Here is a 27,980-nt window from a genome sequence, read left to right on the forward strand (position 1 = left end):
GTGTTTCCCCTATGCATTTAGCAGTGGTGCACCACCGCCGCTAAATCGTGTCTGACACTGCAATAAAAACATAAATAATAATAATATTGTAGATGTATAGATGTAAGCTAACTCTGCCCCTGCTGCTGAAAGAACACAGACACATACAAGCCATGTCCTTTCGGTATTTGAAGACGACGAGGATGTATAAGCCTTCAGTACTGGAAAAAAGCAATAGTGTGACTATTAAATAAAAGAAGTAGCCCACCGTTATCTGATGTAACTCTCTGAGGTGTGGGATGTAATGACGGTGAATTATCTCTGGGGTAGGTTTATAACTGAACCGAGATCACGTTAGACTTCTGGCAAATCACACGTTTAGAATGTGCCTTTAAAACAGGTGTTGGAGGATTCTCATCTCGTCACAGTTTTTGCTCTCGAGGGTGGTTTAGTTGACTTAGTTTAAATGGCACTATTTCTAGGCGGCTTTATCCTGTAGCGGCTATAAATCCCTTCATTATGCATTTTGTTTTTCAATCTCCACGCATTCATCAGGTCTTTAATGTCATGGTGGCACGGCAGTACTGAGGAGAGGTGTTCAGTCGCGCACGCACACACATACACACGCACCCAGGAACGCATGTACAGACCACACACACACGCACACACATACCATCTCCCTCACACACACACACACACACACACACACACACTGGGGTCGTGTTCAAGTTTGATTTGCAAATTGAGCTCAAGAGACGACCGCCGAAACAGCACGGACGCTTGATCAAACGGTGAAAGTGGAGAGAGGAGACAAGAAAGAAAAATAGATGGAAGGAGGGAGAAATATCACTCCATTAACATGCTGAGATATTCATGCAGATATACGGGCAAGTGGAGCGACTTCCAAGAGCGAGTAAAACACGTCAGTAGGCGAACATGTGCATCAAAAGTTTAAAGGCTGCAGTCCCGTGTTACAAATGAGGTGGTAAAACAGAGGCCACTAGCGCCTAACAAGCCTGTCAGGAAAAACACTGCACTTCCACACACACACACACACACACACACACACACACACACACACACACACACACACACACAAAGCTCACACACAAAAACATACACGCTCAGTGCATTTATTTATATTGTAGGTGTTGTACCAGACAGACAGGACATGGTTGTGACAAAGAACAGAGGTTTTTCGGACCTCTTATTGAAATGTGTCAACTCTGTCTCTCCTCCCCCTCACTCCCCATGTCTCTCTCTCCCCCTCTCTCTCGCTCTCTCTCTCACACACACATACCCACACTCCCTCCCTCCCTGTGAAATGCATCACCTCCCTATCCTGTCGTCATTATGCCTGCTCTCTCTTCCATGTCAAGGGCACTACTGGTGTCTAACACACTTCCATAAAAAGCATTGACTCTGGAGGCTGAAGCTAAACTATAGAGCGAAGACGGTAAAGTTTTCCATTAGTCCGGCTGCCTGCCTATCTGAGTTGTGTCACACCTTCAACCCCTCTCCATCTCTCCATCTGCCTCTCTCTCCTAAACACTGTGTGTGTGTGTGTGTGTGCAGTAGATTCACACCCTTCCTAACTAAAATATGCTGTTCAAAATAAAACATGTACCAATTCAAATTCTCCCTGAATTTTGAAATGGTTCAATCAACACCTTTACCAAATAATTAAACTTAGTATTCTCTTTAAGTTTAATGTCAATTACTATAGTGAAAGCTTCTGTCTTTGCACGTCACATTGACTTGCACCAACACTGAGCTCAACGTGGATGTAGTAGTTCCAATAATGCATTGTTACTCACAGCAGAAGAGTCATTCATACTGCATTGACAAAGTCCCAGATGGATCGCGTCTGCAGCAAGTGACAAGGCATGATGGAGGAATATGAGGTATGAAACAGAGAGAGAGAGAGAGAGAGAGAGAGAGAGAAGCGTTGGAGGACATAGTGAGAGGAATTGAGGATGTAATGAGAGGGAGTGAGGAAGAGAGAGGGAGACCAAGAGTGACGGTGGGTGGAGAGGGAGAAAGTGAGGGACAGAGGTTAAAAAGAAAGGGAGGTGAGGAAGAGAGAGAGGGATGATACAGTGGTAGAGAGAGAGAGAGAGAGAGAGAGAGAGAGAGAGAGAGAGAGAGAGAAGAGCTATAGCGAGAGAGGATAGGGAGGATAGGGTGGGGGGAAAGGTTACATGGGGAAAGAAAGCGGGAGCTGCTTTTCAATCTGCCCTGTGATGGGAGTGATTAAGGTGGTGCAGACACTGGGAGGCGAGGCAGCGATGAGTTCATTCTGCACTATAAAAGCTAATCATTTTTCTGTCGGGGAGCACAGATCACCCTCTGCTTCTGCCACGCACGCCATCACATCAACACAGTACCACACCTAATGGACTTCAGCTCAGGTGGGCTAGTGTGAGTGATGGTGTGTATGAGAGAGAGAGAGAGAGAGAGAGAGAGAGGTATTCATGCACCTGTATGTATGTGTGCTCTTCATATGTTAGTATGAAAGCAGGGAAGGGAATTACTGAGAACACAACTAACAAGACCGTGACTATTTGCCAAGGCCAATTTTGTTGCCTTTGTTTGTAGGGATGAGATAGAGTGAACATGTGAATGAATGAATCAGTATGTGCAAAGACGTGTGGTAGTTTGTATCTATATGACTGTGTGTGCGTGTCTGTGAGGGACAGCATAAATGATCTATTGCTGCCCCTACCCGTGACCGCATCTGCATCTGTTTAAACCTGAAAGGTTAAGTGTGGTTTACCCAAAATAATACAGGCTGTAATTATACAGAGATGTGGGTAAACAAACGCCTTCTCCGTACTTCAGCAGTGAAAGCACCAGGGAGATGCAGTAAATACAACATGGCATGACAAGCGGATGAGTACGGCTAACACACTCAACGTGTGTGTGTGTGTGTATGCGCATATGCCTGTGTGTGTGTGTACAGTAAGTGCATGATTGCTGGTCTTATCCTGCTCTGCCAATGGTAATCAAATTCAGGCTGCATTCAAGCTGTGGCTGAGCGACTGCCGCTAAAAAGCTACTTCTTGTTTTGAAAATGTCCCATGTGGGGGGATTGAACGAGATGGCCGCGTGAACTAAGAGCTCTGCACAAGTAGTTTCCAATTCCTAATCTTACCTCCACTTCAAGTTTAAACTCCTTTAGCTTTAGTAAAAAAAAGTCATGGCGGCTACAAAAGGCGAAACTACAGGTGACATTTTTACCCGGACTCGAGCATTAGCGACGGAAAAAGCCTCCAATTAGAAGCTAGCTTCAGAAAAAGCTAGCGCCATTAGCCAGGAGCAAGAAGACCCGTTCCCCCCGAGGCCCAACGAATGCCAACCTCGCACTCTGTCGAAGACATCCTTTCTGAGTTGAGATCCCAACGTACAGAACTCAACATTAAGTTAGATGCCATTAACTCTCAGCTCAGTGCGATAGGGGGCAAGGTGACAATCCTGGAAAACGCTTTGCCTGACATCAACAACAAGATAACCATAAACGCGGGGCGCCTGGACGAGGCAGACGGGCGAATCCTATCCATGGAAAACTTATTGACAGATGCCATGGAAACAATAGCATATGCTAAAAAGAAAATTGAGCATCTGGAAGAGAAAACAGAGGACCGGGAAAACAGGGGGCGAAGGAATAAATGTTTTCTATTAAATCTGGGCGAAAAAGAGGAGGGAAACATGCCACTGATCCGCTACCTGCAAGACAAACTTCACGAGTGGCTCCACCTTTCCACCGACAGGCCCATAGAACTCGAGAGAGCTCACCGAGCACTGAGGCCCCCACCAGCAGCCAGACAACCACCGCGCCCAATCACCATAGGTTTCCTGGGATTCACCGACAAGGAACGAGTCCTACGGTGGCGAAAATCAACACCATCACAGTGGGAAACGCCAAACTCACTTTACACCAGGACCTGTCAGTTGGAATATGCCGAAAGCGCAGAGAGTTTGACGAGGTGAAGAAATACTCCATTGACCGAGGCATCTTCAGGGGATTCAAATACCCAAACGAGCTCAGGATTCTTCACCAAGGAGCCCTGCGACACTTCAAAACTCCCGAAGAGGCAAAACGTTTTTTGAAAGACAATCCTGGTCAATGAGAAACTGACTAATGCTATTACTAAAGGAGGTAAGACAACATATAGCCGATATCCAAAGACCCACCCTCCCCGTTAAATGTTATTATAGCCGTCCAATCTATATTTATTTCCCTTTAGCAGAGAGGGATAGGCTCTATAGCCTAACCTAGGCCTACTAACATTTCCCCCTTTTCTTTTTCTCTCTTTTCTTTGTTGCTATTATTACTTGTGGGTCCCTATGTCCCTTGGGGGAGGTATATGTAGGCTGGGCTATTGATTTTATTTTCTCCCTCTCTTTTAATGTGGTCTGGACGGGGGCTACGTTGTCATTTACTCAATGCGGGCGGAGAGGATGAGGCATGTCTTTGGTGGGGAGGGGGAGACGTTGTGCGTTGCTAACTGTTCCCGTTGTTGTTTTTTTTTTTTCGGTACACAGAATTGAGACTGAGCGGGGGGGTAATAGATCCAACGGGATGTGTCGAGATGTTTGGGAACTCGGCTGGGGTGTTCAGAGATTGTTATTTTATGTACACGATTTAGTTTCCTTTTATGTGAACGCAGCTGTAACTATTATCCACCTTTACCCAGAGCTGACTTGCACTAAAGTTCGATTACTGTTCGATGACTAGTACCTTAAATCTATTGACATGGAACTGCCATGGTCTAGGTCATGCAATAAAATGTAAAAAGATTCTATGTGCTCTAAAAAAGGAAAAAGCAGACATCGCGCTATTACAAGAGACACACCTCTGATGCCGAACATGCCAAACTCCGCAGAGCTTGGGTGGGACAGGTGTATTTCACATCTTTCAAATCAAACAGTACAGCCATACTTATCCATAAGAATGTTCCATTCATAATTGACAAAAACATATCTGATCAGGAGGGGAGATTTATTTTGATAACTGGGTCACTGTATGGTCAACCAATTACTATCTTAAATACACTGCTCAAAAAAATAAAGGCAACACTTAAACAACACAATGTAACTCCAAGTCAATCACACTTCTGTGAAATCAATCTGTCCACTTAGGAAGCAACACTGATTGACAATAAATTTCACATGCTGTTGTGCAAATGGAATAGACAACAGGTGGAAATTATAGGCAATTAGCAAGACACCCCCAATAAAGGACTGGTTCTGCAGGTGGTGACCACAGACCACTTCTCAGTTCCTATGCTTCCTGGCTGATGTTTTGGTCACTTTTGAATGATGGCGGTGCTTTCACACAAGTGGGTTGTACATCAATGCGAGCTGTGGCAAGAAGGTTTGCTGTGTCTGTCAGCGTAGTGTCCAGAGCATGGAGGTGCTACCATGAGACAGGCCAGTACATCAGGAGACGTGGAGGAGGCTAGGAGGGCAACAACCCAGCAGCAGGACCGCTACCTCCGCCTTTGTGCAAGGAGGAGCAGGAGGTGCACTGCCAGAGCCCTGCAAAATGACCTCCAGCAGGCCACAAATGTGCATGTGTCTGCTCAAACGGTCAGAAACAGACTCCATGAGGGTGGTATGAGGTCCACAGGTGTGGGTTGTGGTTACAGCCCAACACCGTGCAGGACGTTTGGCATTTGCCAGAGAACACCAAGATTGGCAAATTCGCCACTGGCGCCCTGTGCTCTTCACAGATGAAAACAGGCTCACACTGAGCACATGTGACAGACGTGACAGAGTCTGGAGACGCCGTGGAGAAAGTTCTGCTGCAGGCAACATCCTCCAGCACGGTTTGGCGGTGGGTCAGTCATGGTGTGGGGTGGCATTTCTTTGGGGGGCCGCACAGCCCTCCATGTGCTCGCCAGAGGTAGCCTGACTGCCATTAGGTACCGAGATGAGATCATCAGACCCCTTGTGAGACCATATGCTGGTGCAGTTGACCCTGGGTTCCTCCTAATGCAAGACAATGCTAGACCTCATGTGGCTGGAGTGTGTCAGCAGTTCCTGCAAGAGGAAGGCATTGATGCTATGGACTGGCCCACCCGTTCCCCAGACCTGAATCCAATTGAGTACATCTGTGACACCATGTCTCGCTCCATCCACCAACGCCACGCTGCACCACAGACTGTCAAGGAGCCAGAGATCTTGATAGCCAGAAGAAGAAAAAATCGTAACCTGCCCCGACCATCCTTCTCCTGTTCCTACTGGCTTTCGCAGATTCTGGCTTTACTCCGCTGAAGTTGCCAATAATAAGCTACATGAGGAGTCGGCAACCTTCCTCATGTGGAATGCCAATTTTCTGCGTGCCAGTTATGGTTTTCATATGCACATTTTCGTGCAACAGTTTCATTTAAAACTGTTTCATTCTGCATATCTCAAAATAATTGTCATGTGGTTAATCAAAACGATATCAAAATATAAATTAAAATGATACAAACCTAAAATGTTAATTCCATTGCCAACAATGTAAAATATTGCCTACATAAAGCCAACATTGCAGCCAGCAGGCAGATAATACCCTGATAAAAATAAATATCCTGTAAATCACATTGGCTACATATGGCCTGTCTGCAACAAACTTGAAACATTGCATCAACTATTAACTTGGGTCCAACTAGCAATTTGCAACATTGTACAAAATATTCTGGGCCCTCAGAGCTTCATCTGCCAGTGAGCTCGGGACAGACACAGTTGTAGGCTATTTGTGCAAGGGATAAGAAGCAATGTTCGACTTGGGTAGGAGCTCCCTGGAGCTGAGTACCGGCACCTCCAATTTTCTACTGCTTGAGCTCCTGTTCCTCTTATAGAATATTAGTTCAGAAGTATTGTGGAGCTCCTGCACCTAACTATATACAATACCAGCATCCAAAATGAGTACCGGAACCTATTTCAAGTCAAGCACTGATAAAAAGTAATCAGGTAGGCCAATTTTATGTTTCCACTGGATCAGAGCATGCCATTTTTCCCTTTCACGCTAAGTGGTCGAAAGGGAGAGAGCTGGAAAGATTAAAAAAATATATTGAGGAACTATTATTCTGAATGGATGTAAAAAAATGAAGACTAAGAGAAAGGATTGTTTTGCTCACTGCTTTAGCACACTACGCCAACCCTGATGTCCTTGCCGTGTCTGAATCCTGGCTTAGGAAGACCACCAAAAATCCTGAGGTTTCCATCCCCAACCACAACATTTTCCGTCAAGATAGAACTGCCAAAGGGGGAGGAGTTGCAATCTACTGCAGAGATAGCTTGCAAAGTTCTGTCATACTTTCCAAGTCTTTTGCCAAACAGTTTGAGCTTCTAATATTAAAAATTAGTCTCTCCAGAAATAAATCTCTCACTGTTTCCACCTGTTATAGACCCGCCTCAGCTCCCAGCTGTGCCCTGGACACCATATGTGAATTGATTTCCCCCCATCTATCTTCAGAGTTCGTTCTGTTAGGTGACCTAAACTGGGATATGCTTAACACCCCGGCAGTCCTACAATTTAAGCTAGACGCCCTCACACAAATTATCAAGGATCCCACCAGGGACAACCCAAAATCCGTAAACATGGGCACCCTCATAGAGATTATCCTGACGAACTTGCCCTCCAAATACACCTCTGCTGTTTTCAATCCGGATCTCAGAGATCACCGCCTCATTGCCTGCATCCGCTATGGGTACGCGGTCAAACGACCACCCCTCATCACTGTCAAATGCTCCCTAAAACACTTCTGCGAGCAGGCCATTCTAATCGACCTGGCCCGGGTATCCTGGAAGGATATTGACCTCATCCCGTCAGGAAAGTAATTTCCTCGCCATCATAAATAAGCATGCCCCATTCAAAAAATTTAAAACTACGAACAGATATAGCCCTTGGTTCACTCCAGACCTGACTGCCCTCGACCAGCACAAAAACATCCTGTGGCAGACTGCAATAGCATCGAATAGTCCCTGCGATATGCAACTGTTCAGGGAAGTCAGGAAAGCAAAGACTAGCATTTTCAAACAAAAATGTGCATCCTGTAGCTTTAAATCCAAACATTTTTGGGACATTGTAAAGTCCATGGAGAACAAGAGCACCTCCTCCCAGTAGCCCACTGCACTGAGGCTTGGTAACACTGTCACCACCGATAAATCCACGATAATTGAGAATTTGAATAACCATTTCTCTACGGCTGGCCATGCTTTTCCCCTGGCTACCCCAACCCCGGCCAACAGCTCCCCCCGCAGCTACTTTCCCAAGCCTCCCCAGCTTCTCCTTCACTCAAATCCAGATAGCAGATGTTCTGAAGGAGCTGCAAAACCTAGACCCGTAACAATCAGCTGGGCAAGTCAATCTGGACCCTCTCTTTCTAAAATTATCCGCCGCAATGTTGCAACCCCTATTACCAGTCTGTTCAACCTCTCTTTCGTATTGTCCCAGATCCCTGAAGATTGGAAAGCTGCCGCAGTCATACCCCTCTTCAATGGGGGTGACACTCTAGACCCAAACTGTTATAGACCTATATCCATCCTGCTCTGCCTTTCTAAAGTCTTCGAAAGCCAAGAAAATAAAGAGATCACTAACCATTTCGAATCCCACCGTATCTTCTCCGGCTGTGCAATCCGGTTTCCGAGCTGGTCACGGGTGCACCACACTCAAGGTACTAAATTATATCATAACCGTCATCGATAAAAGATTGTACTGTGCAGCCGTCTTCATCGACCTGGCCAAGGCTTTCGACTCTGTCAATCACAGTATTCTTATCAGCAGACTCAACAGCCTTGTTGTCTCTAAATGACTGCCTCGCCTGGTTCACCAACTACTTCTCAGAGAGTTTAGTGTGTCAAATCGGAGGGCCTGTTGTCCGGACCTCTGGCATTCTCTATGGGGGTGCCACAAGGTTCAATTCTCGGGCCGACTCTTTTCTCTGTATATATCAATGATGTCGCTCTTGCTGCAGGTGATTCCCTGATCCACCTCTATGCAGAAAACACCATTCTGTATACATCTGGCCCTTCTTTGGACACTCGACTAGCATCACTACTCAGGACGGTTCTTACTTAGAATATGTGGACAACTACAAATACTGTACCTAGGTGTCTGGCTAGACTGAAAACTCTCCTTCCAGACTCATATTAAACATCTCCAATCCAAAATTAAATCCAGAATCAGCTTTCCTTTTCACAACAAAGCCTCCTTCACTCATGCCTCCAAGCTTACCCTAGTAAAACTGACTATCCTACCGATCCTCGACTTCGGCGATGTCATTTTCAAAATAGCCTTCAACACTCTACTCAGCAAACCGGATGCAGTTTATCACAGTGCCATCCGTTTGGTCACCAAAGCCCCATATACCACCCACCACTGCGACCTGTATACTCTAATCGGCTGGCCCTCACTACATATTCGTCGCCAGACCCACTGGCTCCAGGTCATCTATAAGTCTATGCTAGGTAAAGCTCCGCCTTATCTCAGCTCACTGGTCACGATAACAACACCCATTACTTGCTACTATGGCCTATCTCCTCACGCCATTTGCACACGGTGTATATAGACTTTCTTTTTTTCTATTGTGTTATTGACTGTACGCTTGTTTATTCCATGTGTAACTCTGTGTTGCTGTTTGTGTCGCACTGCTTTGCTTTATCTTGGCCAGGTCGCAGTTGTAAATGAGAACTTGTTCTCAACTGGCCTACCTGGTTAAAAAAGGTGAAATAAAAAAAGTAAAAAAAGAATCCTCTTTAAAACCTGTTTGTGTACTTGTCTCTATCCTCATGTCAATAAATATGACAGACAGTGATGTAGGGGTGAAAAAAGAGGGGTAAACTATAAACTCCAGTGGGCGATCGAGATAAGATGAACAACCAGCGATATAAACCATATGATATTCGAACTTTAAGAACTGTATTGTTTAATTGCACTAATTGTCTTTTTTAAGTGTTGGTTTTGCTTTACTGTCCTTGGATGGCCTCTCCATCTGCTTGCTTTGTCCCTCTCTCGGTCTTCTCTGCCTCCTGCATCGCAGCCTGCCTCAGCCTCAACACTGTCTGCTCATCACTGTCTGGCTCACTAATCTCTGTAAAGCTAGCTAGCCACCTGACTGAAATATCAGCGACTATTTACCAGTTGTAGACTAATTCTATCAGATCCTTTTTTTGTGTGTGTGGGGGGGTGTCTCGGCCGTAGCCGTGGGAGAAGTTCGCTGTTGGACAGAGTGATGAATGAATGAGAACTAACAAGGCAAATCTGGGGTGAGTAGGAGAACATAATGAGTGTATCTGAATCATGATTCCACTCGTTCTCAGAGGCAGGTACGATTAGAGCTCAGATCAAGAATATTAGCATTCTGAGCATTGATCAACGCTGGGAACGCAATAAGTGGGTAAACGATAATGAACTAAATAAAAAGGTGAGTAAACACTATTTCACAAAAAGGTGCATAAACACCTTTTATGTATGTTTCCCCTCCACTACATCCCTGAGCACAGATGGTGATGGAGCAAGTTGCTAAAGTGTGATGCTTCAAACTGCCTGTTTGACAGAAATCCTAGCAGAAATGACCTCTGAGATTGAGATTTCTAATGTTTTTGGAGGAGCACTAGCTCTCGATATTAGGCATAGTCAATAGTGTTATCTAATAGTAAAGCCTGCAATCCAAGACAGTGATGGTAATACTATGGAGACAGATATACAGTACATGTCCTTTCAGAAGCTATAACGGGGGCCAGATTAAAAACACAACACGCTGCTTGTTATAGTCTCCAAGGGAATTTCTACTAGTCTACAATGGTGATTCCAGAGTGAAGTTAGCTGATAAACATGCTTTCTAGTGTGGTAGGACTGATGTGAATAAGACTGAATTGTTGATTACTAAGAAGTCTTATGCTTGATCTTGATATTTCATTGTGATAACAGTGAACCAGGTGATTTACCTGCGATAACACATTCTCAAAGCTTGTTGAATTGAAAACGTCATGATGTTAATTTGGACGTGCGATAAAAGTTAATATAGGCCTAGTCTAGAAAATTGAATGAATAGAATGTTTTTAATATATACAGTATTCTAGCTAAATAAATGTGTGTGGGCAGCAGCGCTATATTATATTCCATCATGCTTCATTCTAACTGGCTTTTGTTTGCAGTCTGGCCTTGGCAGGAAATCATGGCGGGCTGATCAGTTGGAATGAAGTCCAAGCGGGGTGAGAGAGTAGTGGGAGTGCCAGACGCCCATGCCATAGTGCCCCAGGCAGCCCACTTCTAGCCAAGTGCACATCAGGAAGAAGCACCTCTTCAGTGGCTCCACTGATCCCTGACCAGCTCTAGATCCCCCAGGCGGGTGCCCCTCTCTCCTCACTCATGCAGAATTGAGCTCAGGGAAGACAAATCTACATTCGGTCCAATACTGGTCCAAGGTACGTCGATGTGTATCTGTGTGAATCACTTCTTTGTTTCTGTCTCTGCCCTCTTTCTGTTTATGGCTGCCTGTGGCTTCTCTCTCTCTCCTCTCTCTCTCTCTCTCTCTCTCTCTCTCTCTCTCTCTCTCTCTCTCTCTCTCTCTCCCCTATCTGCATACAATTAAATATCCAACCACTTGATATAGGGTTTTGAAACTGGCAAACAGGTGGCAGCACAGTTGCATTTTACAGTACAACAATCGAACAGATTCCAATCATCTCTGAGTTTATGGAACCTGAAGGCTTTCAAAACAAGACTCTTCTAAAATTGCAGTGCCATGAAGAAATTGCTGACAGCATCACAATATAAGCACCCACAGCCCAAATTCATGTCCTCATATATCTATGACACAGGTCAGGGTAAAATATTGGAACAGGTGGGAGTTTTAATGGTCACCACTCCCACCCAAGTGGCCTTACTGTCTACCTCTATCTCCCCTGGATGTTTATTCACATATTCCATTTTGATTAATGGATCATTTAGACTAATGAGCATATAAATGGCACACACAGCACTCCGGGTGTAATCGGCAAATGGCTGGGACAGGGAAAGAGTACTTTGGTAAATGCGATCCCATAAGGTATGACTGATGACTGGCTGAAAAGGGGGCTCAAATTCAGAACCCTTAGCACCATGGCTCCTTTGGGTTATTAACACCAGCCACACAGGGTTTCATTCCCCCATCTTGGGTAATTGTTGCACCTCCCCTATGATTGCCTCCATCCACCCTGTACGATTGACAGTGAGGCTGGGGACACCATGGGTTGTTAGGGCCATCTAAAATGGATGTTTCACGCCTAAGACCAGGAGGTGTAAATTGAATCCTATTCCTGTAAGATTATCAACCAGTGAGACAGAATATATGGCACATTAATAACTGTTGTAGGACTACGCAGTCAGGCTGACATATGAGATGCATGACATATGATGAGTAGCAATCATGTTCATCTGGTCTGGAGAAACGGTCAGTGTCAGATTGTGCAGTAATTACATTGATGGTTAGAAACACGTTGCTCGACTTTCAGTTAAGCATGAGTCCATTGATGTAATATCCTGGAAGGAGTATGCACACCAGTGGAGACTCCTGAGAGGAGGAAGGGGAGGACCATCCTCCTCAGTGAACTTCATAAAAATGTAAACGGTAAAACATTGAAAAAGTTACACTTTGTATGTTAAACTACTAAATGTATTCACTTGTCGCCAAATAATTAACTAAAACACACTGTTTTGCAATGAAAGTCTTTAGTCGCCTCAACAGCACTCTGTAGGGTAGCACAATGGTGTAGCCGGAGGAAAGCTAGCTTCCGTCCTTCTCTTGGTACATTGACTTCAATACAAAACCTAGGATGCTCTTGGTTCTCACCCCCTTCCATAGACTTACACAGTAATTATGACAACTTCCAGAGTTAAACAACATGCCAGTTCTTGCAGCATGAACTGACATGTTGTTTACCCAATCAAAGGATCAGAGACTGAATATAGTACTGAAAGCATAAGCTACAGCTAGCTAGCACTGCTGTGCATAACATGTGGTGAGTAGTTGATTCAAAAAGAGAGAAAGACAATAGTTGAACAGCTCTCAACAAATTCATTTCTTCAAAAATTAAGGAGAAGCAAGAGAGAGAGATTTTTTTCACTTTCAGTTTCTCTTACTTAGCTAGCAAATGCAGCTGGCTAGTTTAGTTACTCAAACACCAGGCTCAAACAGAGGGATGCTATGTTAGCTAGCTGGCTATAACTATCCAACACTGGAACTCTTTCAATTCAAGGTAAGCTTTAGGTTTTATTAATTTATTGCCACCTGGGCCCGCCGGAGTAACTGCTTACTGTCGATACACTGTAATGTTACTGCATGATTGTAGTGGGTTTACTAACACAGTAGTTCTATTAGCTATTTTGACTAAGACATTACTTTAGCTAATACGGGGACAACGATGTAGGCTGTGTGTAGCGGTTATGACATGGTTTGGCTTAGATTTTTTTTGTTGCCTGGTCACATACAGCTGATGTGTTGTTCATTGAAGTCCACAAACAAAGGAAAAATGTGAAAGGAGGAGAGTGTATAGATGTGAGAAAGAACACAACATGGTTGCTATGAAAGTGAACTGTGTTTGAGCATGATCAGGGTTGTAATTCTGGGATTCATTCGGGGTGGTAATTCTGTTGAAAAAGGTTTTTTAACGTAAGCAAATGAACCAGGGATAAAAAAAACTGAATTTGTCCAATAGAAACTCTCGTTCGCAACTGTTGGACTAACGATTACCCCCTAGATAAGCTAGATGCAGGCAAGAGTGTGCAAGGCGGTATTGAATGTGTCACTGTCTGTCCATGTGTCACTGTCTGTCATCTCAAATGTTTTACTCGACCTGTGTGCACCTACAATACCAGTCAAAATTTCGGACACATATACTCATTCAAGCCAGCCGCACCAATGTGTTGGAGGAAAACCATGCACCTGGCAACCTGGTTAGCGCGCACTGCGCCCGGCCCGCCACAGGGGTCGCTAGTGCGCAATGAGACAAGGATATCCCTACCGGCCAAACCCTCCCTACCCTAAGAGTCTCTGGTGGCACAGCTAGCACTGCGATGCAGTGCCCTAGACCACTGCACCACCCGGGAGGCCTGGGATTTTCTTTATTTGTACTATTTTCTACATTGTAGAATAATAGTGAAGACATAAAAACTATGAAAAAATGCATATAAAATCATGTAGTAACCAAAAAAGTTTTAAACAAATCAAAATATATTTTATACTTGAGATTCTTCAAAGAGTCCACCCTTTGCCTTGACAGCTTTGCACACTCTTGAAATGATCTCAATCAGCTTCACCTGGAATGCTTTTCCAACAGTCTTGAAGGAGTTCCCACATATGCTGAGCACTTGTTGTTTGCATTTCCTTCACTCTGCGGTCCAACTAATCCTAAACCATCTCAATTGGGTTGAGGTCGGGTGATTGTGGAGGCCAGCTCAACTGATGCAGCACTCCATCAATCTCCTTCTTGGTCAAATAGCCCTTACACAGCCTGGAGGCGTGTTGGGTCATTGTCCACTTGAAAAACAAATGATAGTCCCACTAAGAGCAAACCAAACTCTGCATCTTATTTGAGCTGGTCTTGCCATAATATGGACTTGGTCTTTTACCAGATATGGCTATCTTCTGTGTTCCACCCTACCTTGTCACAACACAACTGATTGGCTCAAAGGCATTGCGAAGGAAATCAATTCCACAAATGAACTTTTAACAAGACACCCGTTAATTTAAATTCATTCCAAGTGACTACCTCAAGCTGGTTGAGTGAATGCCAAAAGAGTGTGCAAAGCTGTCATCAAGGCAAATGAATAATCTAGAATTACACTTTGTGTTATTTCATAGTTTTGATGTCTTCACTATTATTCTACAATGTAGAAAATAGTAAAAATAAAGATAAACCCTTGAATGAGTAGGTGTGTCCAAACTATTCACTGGTCCTGTACTGTACTTTCAGTCATAGGCTAGGTTGTAGCAACCTCATGATGGGTATAGGGAAAGTTGGTGAATGGAATATGAATGACAGTCATCCAACATGCTGTAATAGAAATAAGACCATGCTCATTAAAAATCATATTGTCCTTCCTCATCATAAATGGCACTGAGAGCCACTGATGCACACATGCATGCAAACAAGCATACACACACACACACGCACGCACAAACACACCCACAGACACACACATTGTTTTCTGGCTGTAGATCACCTGGCCTGTTATAGATAACCTAAGGATTAGGGTCAGGGCTGCAATCATGGTGTACTATCTAGAGGGAAGATTGAAGGGTGTTGAAACACACACACACACACACACACACACACACACACACACACACACACACACACACACACACACACACACACACACAGGTCGGGGTAAGTAACAGGCCTTGCTAATTCAGCCAACACATTTTCTGTCCCCATCCTGTTTCTTCATTTAGGGAATCTACTGAGTAGAGACAGACCCAATACTGAAAACTTTCATCTGTAACTTCAAAGCATCAATTTATATCAGATAAGTGGGATAATAGAAACAAGGTTAGGCTGTCATAGTGGGCCAAATATGAGTTCTGACACATCAAAACAGTTCCATAGCTCCTAAGTAGCACATCAAACATTATTACAGTAGGAAACGCAGTGCACAAAGGTGTACGCACATACAGTGGTGTCAGAATACATAAACTAGGAACTCAATTTGAAGCTAAACTTAATTGTGAAAATACTTCAAAGTGTCTTTGAATGGTGGCTTGGGCAGAATGTTAACTAGCCCAATCTTGGAGCCCTCAAAAACTGCATGGTGAAATAGAGACAACAATGAAATATGAAAATCTGAACTTGAAGGGGAGAGATTTGTGTCTTGCGTGCTGATGTAGTTTGTGTGTGTGTTTGTGTGTGTTTGACATGTAGAAAGATAATAGAATAAAGAAGAAGAGAGAGAGAGTAGTGGGAGAGTAGAGAGAGCACTTCTCTCCATTTCAGCACCAAGGACAGCGCTCTATTTGTTGACTCACTGAATCAAACAGGACACTTCAACAGACCGCCTGCTCCGGAGAAACTTGACCAACTTGTTCTCACTCAGACTTGATTCCCTCATAATCTCTAATAGTGTCTCTATTTTCAGACTATTCTACAATAGCAGAGACACTGTCTTTGGTGCTGAAGTGGGGTACAGCAGTCTATCGCTTTCTCTACTCTGTCGCTCTCTCACTCTCTACTCAGTCGCTCTCTACACTGTCGTTCTCTTTCTCAAACACAAGCGTACTCACAAAGAAGAATGGAAACATAACTACTTGAACACATGGATCCCACAACTAGAACCGTTCCCCCTCAGTTCTCCCCACAATCTAAATCTAAGAAATGTATGCCCCCTATCATTAGTTTCACTCATCAGCAAGACTCTTAATAAACTACACAGATGGTGTTCTCTCCCCCTTGCCTGTCTTGTGTCACTGAGACGCCCTTGCGCAGCATGGGGCCTCGTGCCACTGTGCCACCGTGCCAAAGGGCCTGTCTCCGCCATGGCCTCTCATTACAATGCAAAAGTAATCAGCAAAAACAACAACGGGGGAAATAAAGAGAACTTCACAGCTGCACTCACACTTAATCTGTTTAAAAACTGGCATCCATGTAAAACACATGTTCAGTGGGGCTCGTGGAAATGTGGAGAGACGGCAGAAAAGGGAGCTCATTTATGGCATAAAACGCTGTTTCAAGCCAGCCCAAATGAAATCGAAAAGTCTGTCATAGCCTCCCTCTAGTCTCGTACATTCCCAGTTCCTGCCTTCTCCATCTTGTGTATAATTTGACTGCGCATTCATTTCCTTACGTGGCCTAATCTCAGAGCCTAGCCGTCGAACTCCCTTTCCCTCTCTCGAGTTTCCCTTACGTAAAAGCGCTAGTCCAATTAGCATGTTTGTTATCCTGGATTGGGTCCCTCTTTGTGCTGAGAAAAACTATTTCAACTGTAGGTCTCGAAAATAGTTTATTTTCTCTCCGAGTCACAGAGAGGAAATCTCCTGCCAGCGACATGCACTGAGACTCTTTAGAATTTGAAAGTTGGACCACTGAAAGGATTTGATTTCACAGAGCCGACATTCACTGACAAAGCTAATTCCCGGGCTATTCGCTCAGGGTCTTTCAATGACAAAAACTTCTAACTTGTGGGTTAACAGAAAATATAAAAACACTTTTTTCAAACACAAAGACATAGCCTTCCTGTTAGTTACATTGGTTGGACATCTAGCAATCCCCCCCCCCCACCCCCCCAATTGTTAGGGCCTGCTCTACAGGATCTCACAGCTAGGCTCTGTGTAATACGCTACATTACTTAGCATATAGAGCAGGTGGCGTGAGGGGGTGATTAAGTGTGTAGTCAAGGGCATGGGGTAAGCTGTCCAAGGTCAGTGTCTCATTTCCACAGTGGCCACTCAGTCTCTTCCAGTAGTGGGTAATGTCAAATTGATGGGTATTTTACTGTCATACATGATTTGAGTGCATGGAAATGGCCAAGGTCTGAATTTATGGTCCTGAGGACTGAGGTCATGGATGTGACAACAATCTAGACATTGTAGTGAGACGCTGCATCACACACACACAAGCCTCCAGAAAGTAAAGGGATACAGCATACTAGAATAACAAGCCAAATTATCATCAGCATGTACTTGTACATGATATATATATTATATACCACCTCGGACAGTTACGTCGGCAGACTAGTCATGATGGATCGGCGGGGCTCCGTGTCGCTAGTAAAGGGTCCAGGCCAGGCCAATTGGCAAAAGAGGTATTGTAGCCCAAGGATTGGCTGGTGGACCTCTTTGGCTAGCTGGGAGATGGGCCTAGCTCGAGGCTAACTCCAGGGTAACTGGTGCTTGCTTCGGGACAGAGACATAGCCAGGAGTTGCCACCCGGATAGCAGCTAGCTAGCTGTGATGATCCGGTATAATGGTTCAGAGCTTGCGGTATGAATCAGAGATGTGATGGAGAAAAAGCAGTTCGATATGCTCTGGGTTGATATCGCGCTGTGCAGACTGGCAGGAATTGACCGGGTTGAGGCTGGCTGATGTCTGAGATAACGGTGAGGACCGCTAGCAGTGGCTAACTGCCAACTAGCTTGTAGCTAGTTAGCTGGCTAGCTTCTGATGGGGGTTCCGGTTCTAAAGTATAAAAATATTTGATCTCTGCCTAGAAGGCCAGCATCCCGGAGTCACCTCTTCACTGTTGACGTTGAGACTGGTGTTTTGTGGGTACTATTAATGAAGCTGCCACTTGAAGACTTGTGAGGTGTTTGTTTCTCAAACTGGACACTCTAATGTACCTGTCCTCTTGCTCAATTGTGCACCGGGGTCTCACACTCCTCTTACTATTCTGGTTAGAGACAGTTTGCGCTGTTCTGTGAAGGGAGTTGCACGAGATATTCAGTTTCTTGACAATTTCCCGCATGGAATAGCCTTCATTTACCAGAACAAGAATAGACTGACGAGGTTTCAGAAGAAAGGTCTTTGTGTTTCTGGCCATTTTGAGCCTGTAATTTAACCCACAATTGCTAATGCAATTGTCTAAAGGCCAGTTTTATTGCTTTTTTAATCAGGAAACAGTTTTCAGCTGTGCTAACATAATTGCAAAAGGGTTTCTAATGATCAATTAGCCTTTTATAATGATCAACTTGGATTAGCTAACACAACGTGCCATTGGAACACAGGAGTGATGGTTGCTGATAGTGGGCCTCTGTACGCCTCTGTAGATATTAGTTCCTTTGTTATTGTCTTTGATTTAGTATGGTCAGGACGTGAGTTGGGGTGAGCAGTCTATGTTTGTTTTTCTATGTTAGGTTTTGAGTTCGACCTAGTATGGTTCTCGATCAGAGGCAGCTGTCAATTGTTGTCCCCGATTGAGAATCATACTTAGGTAGCCTGGGTTTCACTTTTGGTTTATGGGTGTTTGTTTTCCATGTGAGTGTTTGGTCCACACGGTACTGTTTCGGTTTTCGTTCGTTCACTTTATTGTTTTATATTTCAGTGTTCAGTTCGTTTCATTAAATATTACATCATGAACACTTATCACGCTGCGCTTTGGTCCTCCTCTCTTTCTCCCGAAGACGATCGTTACAGATATTCCATAACAAATATTCCATTTCCAGCTAATTTACATTCACAATGTCTACACTGTATTTCTGATCAATTTAATGTTATTTTAATGGACAAAAAACGTTATTTTCTTTCAAAAACAAGGACATTTCTAAGTGACCCCAAACTTTTGAACGATAGTGTACATGGTGGGTGTCAACCTTGAAAGACATGTGCTCTCTGTACATTGATAAAAGGCTTTCATACTGACTATTTTATTTATTTATTTAACCTTTATTTAACTAGGCAAGTCAGAACAGTGACTAATGAGCCTTAGTCTTACCTCTGGTGTGGCTTGGGCCTCTGTTGCGTCCTGTAGAAGAGTTGTGTGTGACGTTGTGTTGAAAGTGGGAGATCTCCGGGGTGGTGTTAGTACGGAAACTCTCCTTAAACCGCCGCATCAATGCATCCACTGTCTCCTGCTTGGGGTCAAGGGCTGTGGGAGGGATAAAACAACGAGATGTGAGATCTGTTAAAAGGTTTCACACTTAGAGAGGGTTGGTTACAAAGCATGAGAAACAGGCACTGGTATGTTGTAAATGCAAACAGGGAAGAGTAAAGCAAACAAACACATTGAATGATAGCCGGGTTGTGAAAATACTTTGTTCAGCATGTATATTGTATATTAAAAAACAACTGCTTTGCATCAAAGCTGCATTTAGAATGCATATATAATAAATATGATGAAATGCCTTGAATCTACTTTGATTAGTGACTGTGACTTTGAGGGCTATACATCTGGGCAGTTTGATATCAGGAAGGCCATTTGACTTTTGGACCCCAATTGATTGGAACAGAGAAGGTGACAAAACAAGTTTGCAAAGTTTGATTCATTTAGAGTATTTTAGACTGAACAGCTGACTCACGCTAGACTCAGTCGAAATCAAAATGCATTTTGTGTCAAGCTCTGTAAATTACAAAGCCTAGTCACAGTAGATACATTGGTACTTATTTGGTGCACTGTTTTCAGTACATTTCCGCCTCCTATAAGTACATAGGTTGTTGAAAAGAAGATGGGCTCTGCCTTTCTGACTGCCTCAGTTCAACAACCTTTCATCTCTACAGGAATCCACCTTCAACGGGCTGCCCCTTGCCGCACTGTTGAACACTTCATTCCTAGTTCAATCGAATACACGCTGAACTGAAGGAACAACAAAGACAGAATGCAATATGACGTTTTATAAAATAGTTTGCGGAATGGCCTTGTCTCCGGAGGAAGATCCTCGGCGCCATGTGATGTGATGGCAGGTAGCCCTATGCGGGACTGCTGGCATAACCCCCCCCCCCTCCCCCCACCCACCCACCACCCCCATGACAGGCCTTAAGGTTATTATATATAGCTGGTGAGGAGGTGGATGGTTGTTGAAAACTGTTGCTGAAAAAACAGCAAATAAGAGAACATGGGAAAATTGACATATAATACATCCCAAGATTTACACCCATTGGTTGATAGAGAGGAAGGTGATAATTGCAAAAGTGATTCCATAGGTTAAACATGAAGCTTGAGGAATGTACATTATTGTGCCATGCTCATAGGCTATAAGGTAAATAGGTTAATGACATTCCGCCCATGTCTAATAGGAAAGAGGAGAAGAAACAGGAAGTTATGCTGATGATGATACATTTGCATTCATGCCCACTATGCCCCTAGAATAAGAAACAAAGTGAATTGTGTTATGCTTACTGGATGAAGTTAAATTACATTTCAACCCCTGAAGAAATAACCTTTTTGAAATGTTGTCAAGTTTGGCATGAAGAAGCAGTTGTGCAATTCACATCTGAACAAGAAAATACCCCAGAAGCTTTGCACTATTTCAAAGTGGGTATCACTGCTGAATCGGTCTGCTTTAATAGACTCAAAGCACAAAGGACTACAGATGAGAAGAAAAAATGGGCCCATTTCTTTCCAGTTAATCTTCCAAAATAGAGAGCTCCAGTTTACAATAGTTAATGGGCATTGTTTGCATAGCCCCCTTTGAAAACCAATATGAGATGTAGTGAGGAGTTGCAGTGCGGCCCAGGCACATTTCCTTCTACTCTGCAGAAAATCTCCAAACCCTCGGGGGACTCATATGACCCATCTAAACATGTTCTGCCCCATTTGCGCCACCGAGACAAGACATGAGAGAGAATATTCTTCCCATTGTTTCCTCAGCACAACAAAAAAAACTAAAACTATCCCTAAAAAAACACAGAGGGAAGCGACCATTTATCTAGAGCCTCCATTACCAAGCGGAGTGCTGTTCCCCCCCATGGCCCGCAATGCATCAAAAGTTCAATTAAAGTGAGATATGTAGACCTGGGAGTCTCTCGGAGGAGCGATGATACATCTGGACATGGGCTATTTACTCGCAGTGCAGTGTGTGCAGGAGCGGAGCGGCATAAAGTGAGTGACAGAGAGGGGGGTTCGGAGATAGATGTGGCCCGGCTCACAGCGGTATAGCGCACTCCACAGACAGGGTCATTTCTCAACCTCCCCAGCTCTGTCTTTCTGTCTGTCAGTATGTCTTTCAGGTGTGCTCACATCATGAATTATTATCAAACGTATATTTGCCGGGAACACTCATGGAATGCCAATGAGAGAAATAACTAAAGTGCTGAAATAAGAAGTTGCATAATAATAGTCAGACAGCATTAAAGTTGGAATTTAAAAGCTCAAAACTAATGCTACTGTCTATCACATTCTTAACACTAGATGAGTGTATTTGTGCTTCTTTAACAATGGGCAAACATAAACAGAGAATGCATTTACGCTTTTTACTACCCAATGCTTTACATTATGTAACCTCCACATCTTAAACAGTGGCCATACAAACAGTACACTCGAGTATGCCCTCTGCCCTTTAAAATCCACTTAGCAGTGGTGAACCACACTATACTATGCACCATGTCCTTTACTAATGCCCACATCTTGAACAAGGAATGATATAACCATATAACGAACAGCTCACTCTTGGCTCCTTCACGTCCACTTGAACACATAATGTATGAGTGTGGCATGCAGAAACCCCAGCGGAGGGTTCCATGAGCCTGGGAAGACTCAATGAGACGGCTCATCTAATGACAGTGAGACGCTGCATATGAAGCACTAGCCAGCTAGCAAGAGTGCTACGCTAAGACAGTAAATGCACTGAGAATTCCCCATTGGGGCTACGACGGTTCACTTGGCTAATCCACAGGCCTAAGCTCAGAAAACAAACAGACTGGGTGGGCCATGTGGGCAGCAGCCACTTAAGCCCTGACCTGCCATGACTGAGGAGTGGCTGCCTGCCTGAATGTGTGAAGGAAGGAGGTTAACTGGGCCCATACATATTGCATGGCCCCTTGGCACTCACTTTGTTCTATCGGGGAGGCGGAGATGCTATCCCAAATAAGCCCTGTGAGGCCCCGTGGCGCACCTCTTCAAACAAATCGTTTGTCTCTTTAGTGTGTTCGGCAACTGCTATCCATATACTTTATCATGCTCTCTCTCTCTCCCCCTATCTGTGTAACTGCCTTTCTCTCTCTCTCTCACACACACACACACACACACACACACACACACACACACACACACACACACTGGCTATTGGCTATTGATATTGTCTTCTAAATCCAATATGTTTGTTGAGATTGGCTTTAAATCATGCCTGTGTGCTGAGCCTCTGTGTGTCTCTCTTGTCTCTGTATGAAGATATCATCCAAATACACTCTAATTGATATCACTTAGGGGACATGCATGTTGTCCTTTTATAGGTGTGGTCAAAACAGGTTTCTAATAATTACAAAACACAAAGCTAGGAATGGTTGTCAGCAAGAAAAAATTATGTAATTTCAAAAGTTGAACTATCAAACTGGAAGTCAATTTCCTTCATAGCAGAAAATGGTTGGAGATGCAGGTATGAGACATACTACAGGACCAAAGGTATGTGGACACCTGCTTGTCCAACATCTAATTCCAAAATCATGGGCATTAACATGGAGTTGGTCCCCCCTTTGCTGCTATAACAGCCTCCACTCTTCTGGGAAGGCTTTACACTAGATGTTGGAGCATTGCTGCGGGGACTTGCTTCATTCAGCCATAAGAGCATTAGTGAGGTCGGGCACTGATGTTGGGCAATTAGACTCGCAGTCGGTGTTCCAATTCATCCCAAAGGTGTTCGATGGAGTTGACGTCAGGACTCTGTGCAGGTCAGTCATGTTCTTCCACGCTGGGCCTCCTGAGTGGAGCAGAGGTCTAAGGCACTGTCACCACAGACCCGGGTTCGATCCCAGGCTGTGTCACAGCCGACCTCGAGCGGGAGACCGTGGCGCACAATTGGCCAATCGTCGTTAGGGGAGGGTTTGGCTGGCCAGGATGTCCTTGTCCCATCGCGCTCTAGCGACTTCTTGTGGCTGCCTGGGCGCATGCATGCTGACTTCTGTCGTCAGCTGTACGGTGTTTCCTCCGACACATTGGTGCGGCTGGCTTTCAGGATAAGCAAGCAGTGTGTCAAGAAGCAGTAAGGCTTGGCAGGATTGTTTCAGAGGATGCATGGCTCTCGACCTTCACCTCTCCTGAGTCCGTACGGGAGATAAAGCAATGGGACAAGACTGTAACTATCAATTGGATATCTTGAAATTCGGGAGAAAAAAGGGGTAAAAAGTACAACAAAAAAGTAATTTTAAAAAATGACCTAATAAAAAAAATATCCCACATTGATCTCAAAAAATAATTTCTCTTTGGGCCTCGCTTTGTGCACGGGGGCATTGTCATGCTGAAACAGGAATGGGCCTTACCCAAACTGCTGCCACAAAGTTGGAAGCACAGAATCGTCTAAAATATGCTGTAGCGTGCGTTAAAACTTCTTAGGGATATCCCACTTTTTTGCAATTTTCGCCTAAAATGACATACCAAATCTAACTGCCTTTAGCCCAGGCTCTGAAGCAAGGATATGCATATTATTGGTAACATTTGAAAGCAAACACTTTGAAGTTTGTGGAAATGTGAATTATTTGACGAAGTTAGAATCGTTCAAGTGAAGACCGCCCGCGTTATCGGCGTGCCATGAAGGCATCGCTCTCTGACCAAATATGGTGTCCTATAGCATATACTACACCCCTATTGATATAGTGAAGTCTGGTTGCGTTCTAGGATCTCTGAAGAATACATACAAATGTGATTTGACCGGTTGAAACAACATTCAGGGTTAGATTTTCACAGATTCCTTTCTTTGCAAATTGAACGAGTGTAAATACAAAATCGATATGGACCTTTTTAGGATGTGAAAAAGGATTTTATCTAACAAAACGACACCCCATGTTATCTCAGGGACCCTTTGGATCAGAGCAATATTTCAGAATGTAAGTACACATTTCACCTTCAGAGGTGAATTTATCGCGGAGTAAAAAGTGTTTTGTTGTTAGGAACTCTCCTCAAACAATAGCATGGCATTTTGTCGCAGTAATAGCTACTGTAAATTGGACAGTGCAGTTATATTAACAATAATGTAAGCTTTCAGCTGATATAAGACACTTATTTGTACCAACATTTGTTGTTTCTCTAAAATCTACGATCGTGACACAAGGTGCTGCATGATTTAGAACTGTCCCGTTGACGGGACGCCGATACCTAGGTTCAGATTTACTTTCACTGGAACTCAGGGGACTAGGCCGAACCATGAAAAATTGCCCCAGACCATTATTCCTCCTCCACCAAACTTTACAGTTGGCACTATGCATTGGGGCAGGTAGCGTTTCCTGGCATCCGCCAAACCCAGATACGCCCGTCGGACTGCCAGATGGTGAAGTGTGATTCATCACTCCAGAGAATACGTTTTCACTGCTCCAGAGTCCAATGACAGCGAGCTTTACACAACTCCAACCGCCGCTTGGCATTGTGCTTGGTGATGTTAGGCTTGTGAGCGACTGCTAAGCCATGGAAACCCATTTCATGATGCTCCCGACGAACAGCTATTGTGCTGGCATTGCTTTCAGAGGCAGTTTGGAACTCGGTAGTGAGTGTTGCAACTAATGACAGATTATTTTTGTGCTCTACCTGCTTCAGGACTCGGCGGCCCCAATCTGTGAGCTTGTGTGGCCTACTACTTCGCGGCTTAGACGTTGTTGCTCCTAGACGTATCCACTTCACAGTAACAGCACTTAGAGTTGCCCGGGGAAGCTCTAAGAGGGCAGATATTTGACTAATTAACTCTTGGAAAGGTGGCATCCTCTGAAGGTCACTGAGCTCTTCAGTAAGGCCGATGTTACTGCCAATGTTTGTCTATGGAGATTGCATGGCTGTGAGCTCGATTTTATACACAAATTTGAAGGGGTGTCCACATACCTTTGTATATGTATATAGTGTAGCTTATTGCAGATAGCTGAATATGGAGGATTTAAAAGATTACAGTACCTGAAGTAAATAATAAATTTGTTTCCTTTACTTATTTCCTTTACTTGACACTTTACATATTACACTTTCCTTTCTTTAGGACAATGTTCGAGGCACTTCTGGGACCGAGGGTCTTTCTCTCCACTGAACGCCCAAGCTAGCTTCTCACTTGCAGCTCAATGAGCCAAAGCCTCTGTGTCCTTATTTTCCCCTTCAGCATCTTCCTTATCTCCCCTAGTCCCTTATCTGCAGTGACAGTGGGTTAACAGTGTCTTAGAAGCATTGGACAGCCACTTGCGCAGTGCCCCAGTCCATGAGTAGATCTCATGGGCTCACACATCGAATAATGAAGTAAGCGACATATTTTTGTGTGCGAACCCATTAAACCTTTTTGTTTGTCTCACACCTCCCAACACCAGAAGACAAACTTACGGCCACACAGCAGCTGTTTGGTAAACCCCACTGATACTCTGTTATCCGAAGGTTAGCAATACGAACAAGCACATGTAGAATTTCATAGAGAATGCTAACCAAATGCTAACTAGCGCATTGCAAACATTTTATAGAGTCTGTGACCTAAACTATACAAGTATGTCCAAAATGCTACTCCCAGTTTTCTGCACGCACAAAACAAATATTATCCAGCAAGGCTCTTTGTCCAGGAGGGCATTATCTCCTGTTACCAAGCGAACGCTTGATTTTGGAAGAAGCTAATCACTTAAATAGATAGCTAACTAGCTACTAGCGAACCATATGTACAACTACAGAGCATGTAGCACATAGCTTTTAAACAAACACCACATGACTGGAGACACCGTCAAGCTTCATTATGAATAATTATGTGACAGGTGAAATTAAGAATGCTATCTTTAAAAAAAATATATTCTTAAGTATTGCACAAGTTGACTGCAGGTATTTACTTAAAAGTAGCTACAAATATCAACATTTATTAAAAAACTTCAAAGAAACAGTTTTGACGGTATTGAAAAAACATACTGTGGCTTTTTCCAAATACACCGGGATACGGTATACTGTATACGGTATAACGCCCAAGCCTATTGTCTGCACACGTGTTTGTCTGTATATGTGCATCCGCCTGATAAAAGTTGGGCAACAGAAACCAGTCATGGGAGTTAGCATTCTATTTAGTGTTTGTTGGCATAACACTGGCCCTCAATGGGATCTCACATTCAATATGTCTGCTAGGAGTGCAGAAGACTGGAAAGGTGAAGGGGATTTACTTCAAGTGGCCGCTCCACGTCTCAAACAGCCAGCTCTCCTCCCTTTCTTTTCCTTCCTCCTTGTCTCTCTCCCTCTTTGCCTCATTTCCACTCTTCCTCAGCCCTCCCTCGAGATCTCATCAGTGAGAAACCCGTTGATACAGAAAGAGAGTGAGGAGGAAGATGGCAGGGGGATCAGTGCTCTCTACTCTCCAGTGGGGACATGGCGGTAACTGTCCTTATTCAATGTCCACCACGACTACATAAAAACACTGGGTAGCTAGGGCGAAGTACAGTAACACGGCTAACAAGACATCCGACTGTCAGGCAATTTATCTGTCAGGGCTATGCCAATTATCCCCATATCAGACTGTTATGCTGATACAGAGTCACAATATATATATTCACAATGAGATGTACAACAGACCAGGCACACTTTTTCTCATTCACTCAGGTGGATTTTGCTGCTAGGAAACCAGGCAATGCTAGAGTGGCAACAGTTATGAGGCCAGCTTACGAAGGCACTGCAAGTTTGGACTTCAGAGGAACAAAACAAATCTACAAGAGCCATGCAAATTCATGGTGGCGGATGTATCCATGAGGGAAATGTGGTTCTCATTAATCTTAAGAGCCTACAAATCCCTGCTGCTTTAGTCTCTAGTCAGTCCACGGGGAAGAGAAAGGATGGGAGCCCAAATATCTCTCTCTCTCCACTCTCTTTCTCTCTCTCCACTCTCTGTCTCTCTCTCCACTCTCTTTCTCTCTCACTGTCCATGTCAGGCTGAGGGATTGAACGAGACGGAGATAAATGGAAGGGAAATGGGAATACTCCCCAGCTCTGATTCCCTTTGTGATTTATTCAATTTACTGTTGTTTCAAGGCGAGTCTGGAGGGGCAGTCTGAGCCTGCACCCAGGAATGGCACAGCCATGACAGTGCTGCCTCTGGGAGCGTGACGAGAGAGAATGGAGAGAAGAGAAAGAATGGTGAGAAGAGAGAGAAGACTAAAAAAGAGAATTGGGGTGGGCTGAGAATTGGAGAGGTGGGGGCGAGGGAGGCAGGAAACAGGGGAGAGGGAGACGGACATAGATGAGGCCTGAATGAAGGGGAAGATGGGGGATAGAAGACAGCAACATGAGAGAGAAAGAGGAGATGGAGAATGGACTTGGGGGGCAAGAAAACCACACAGAGAGAGAGAGAGAGAGAGAGGAGAAGAAAGGCAAGACCAAAGGGAGAACAGATCAAGAGGGCAGGGCAAAGGAGGGTGATAGAAGAGATCAAGAACCGGAACATCTCAGGAAGAATAAAAGAAAACCAA

The 27,980-nt window shown here is 44.2% G+C and overlaps 1 protein-coding gene across 1 annotated transcript in view; it reads right to left on the reverse strand.

Annotated features, from left to right (window-relative positions):
• The window catches only part of LOC115101181 (astrotactin-2-like), a 527,175-nt gene that overhangs the window by 352,237 nt on the left and 146,958 nt on the right, over positions 1 to 27,980 (reverse strand). Inside the window, exon 4 of the mRNA XM_029620468.2 lies at positions 19,375 to 19,527. Within this exon, the coding sequence (XP_029476328.1) occupies positions 19,375 to 19,527 (153 nt within the window). The remainder of the gene's footprint in view (positions 1 to 19,374; positions 19,528 to 27,980) is intronic.

This window comes from Oncorhynchus nerka, linkage group LG19 (genome assembly GCF_034236695.1).
Source record: "Oncorhynchus nerka isolate Pitt River linkage group LG19, Oner_Uvic_2.0, whole genome shotgun sequence".
Lineage (NCBI taxonomy): Eukaryota > Metazoa > Chordata > Actinopteri > Salmoniformes > Salmonidae > Oncorhynchus > Oncorhynchus nerka.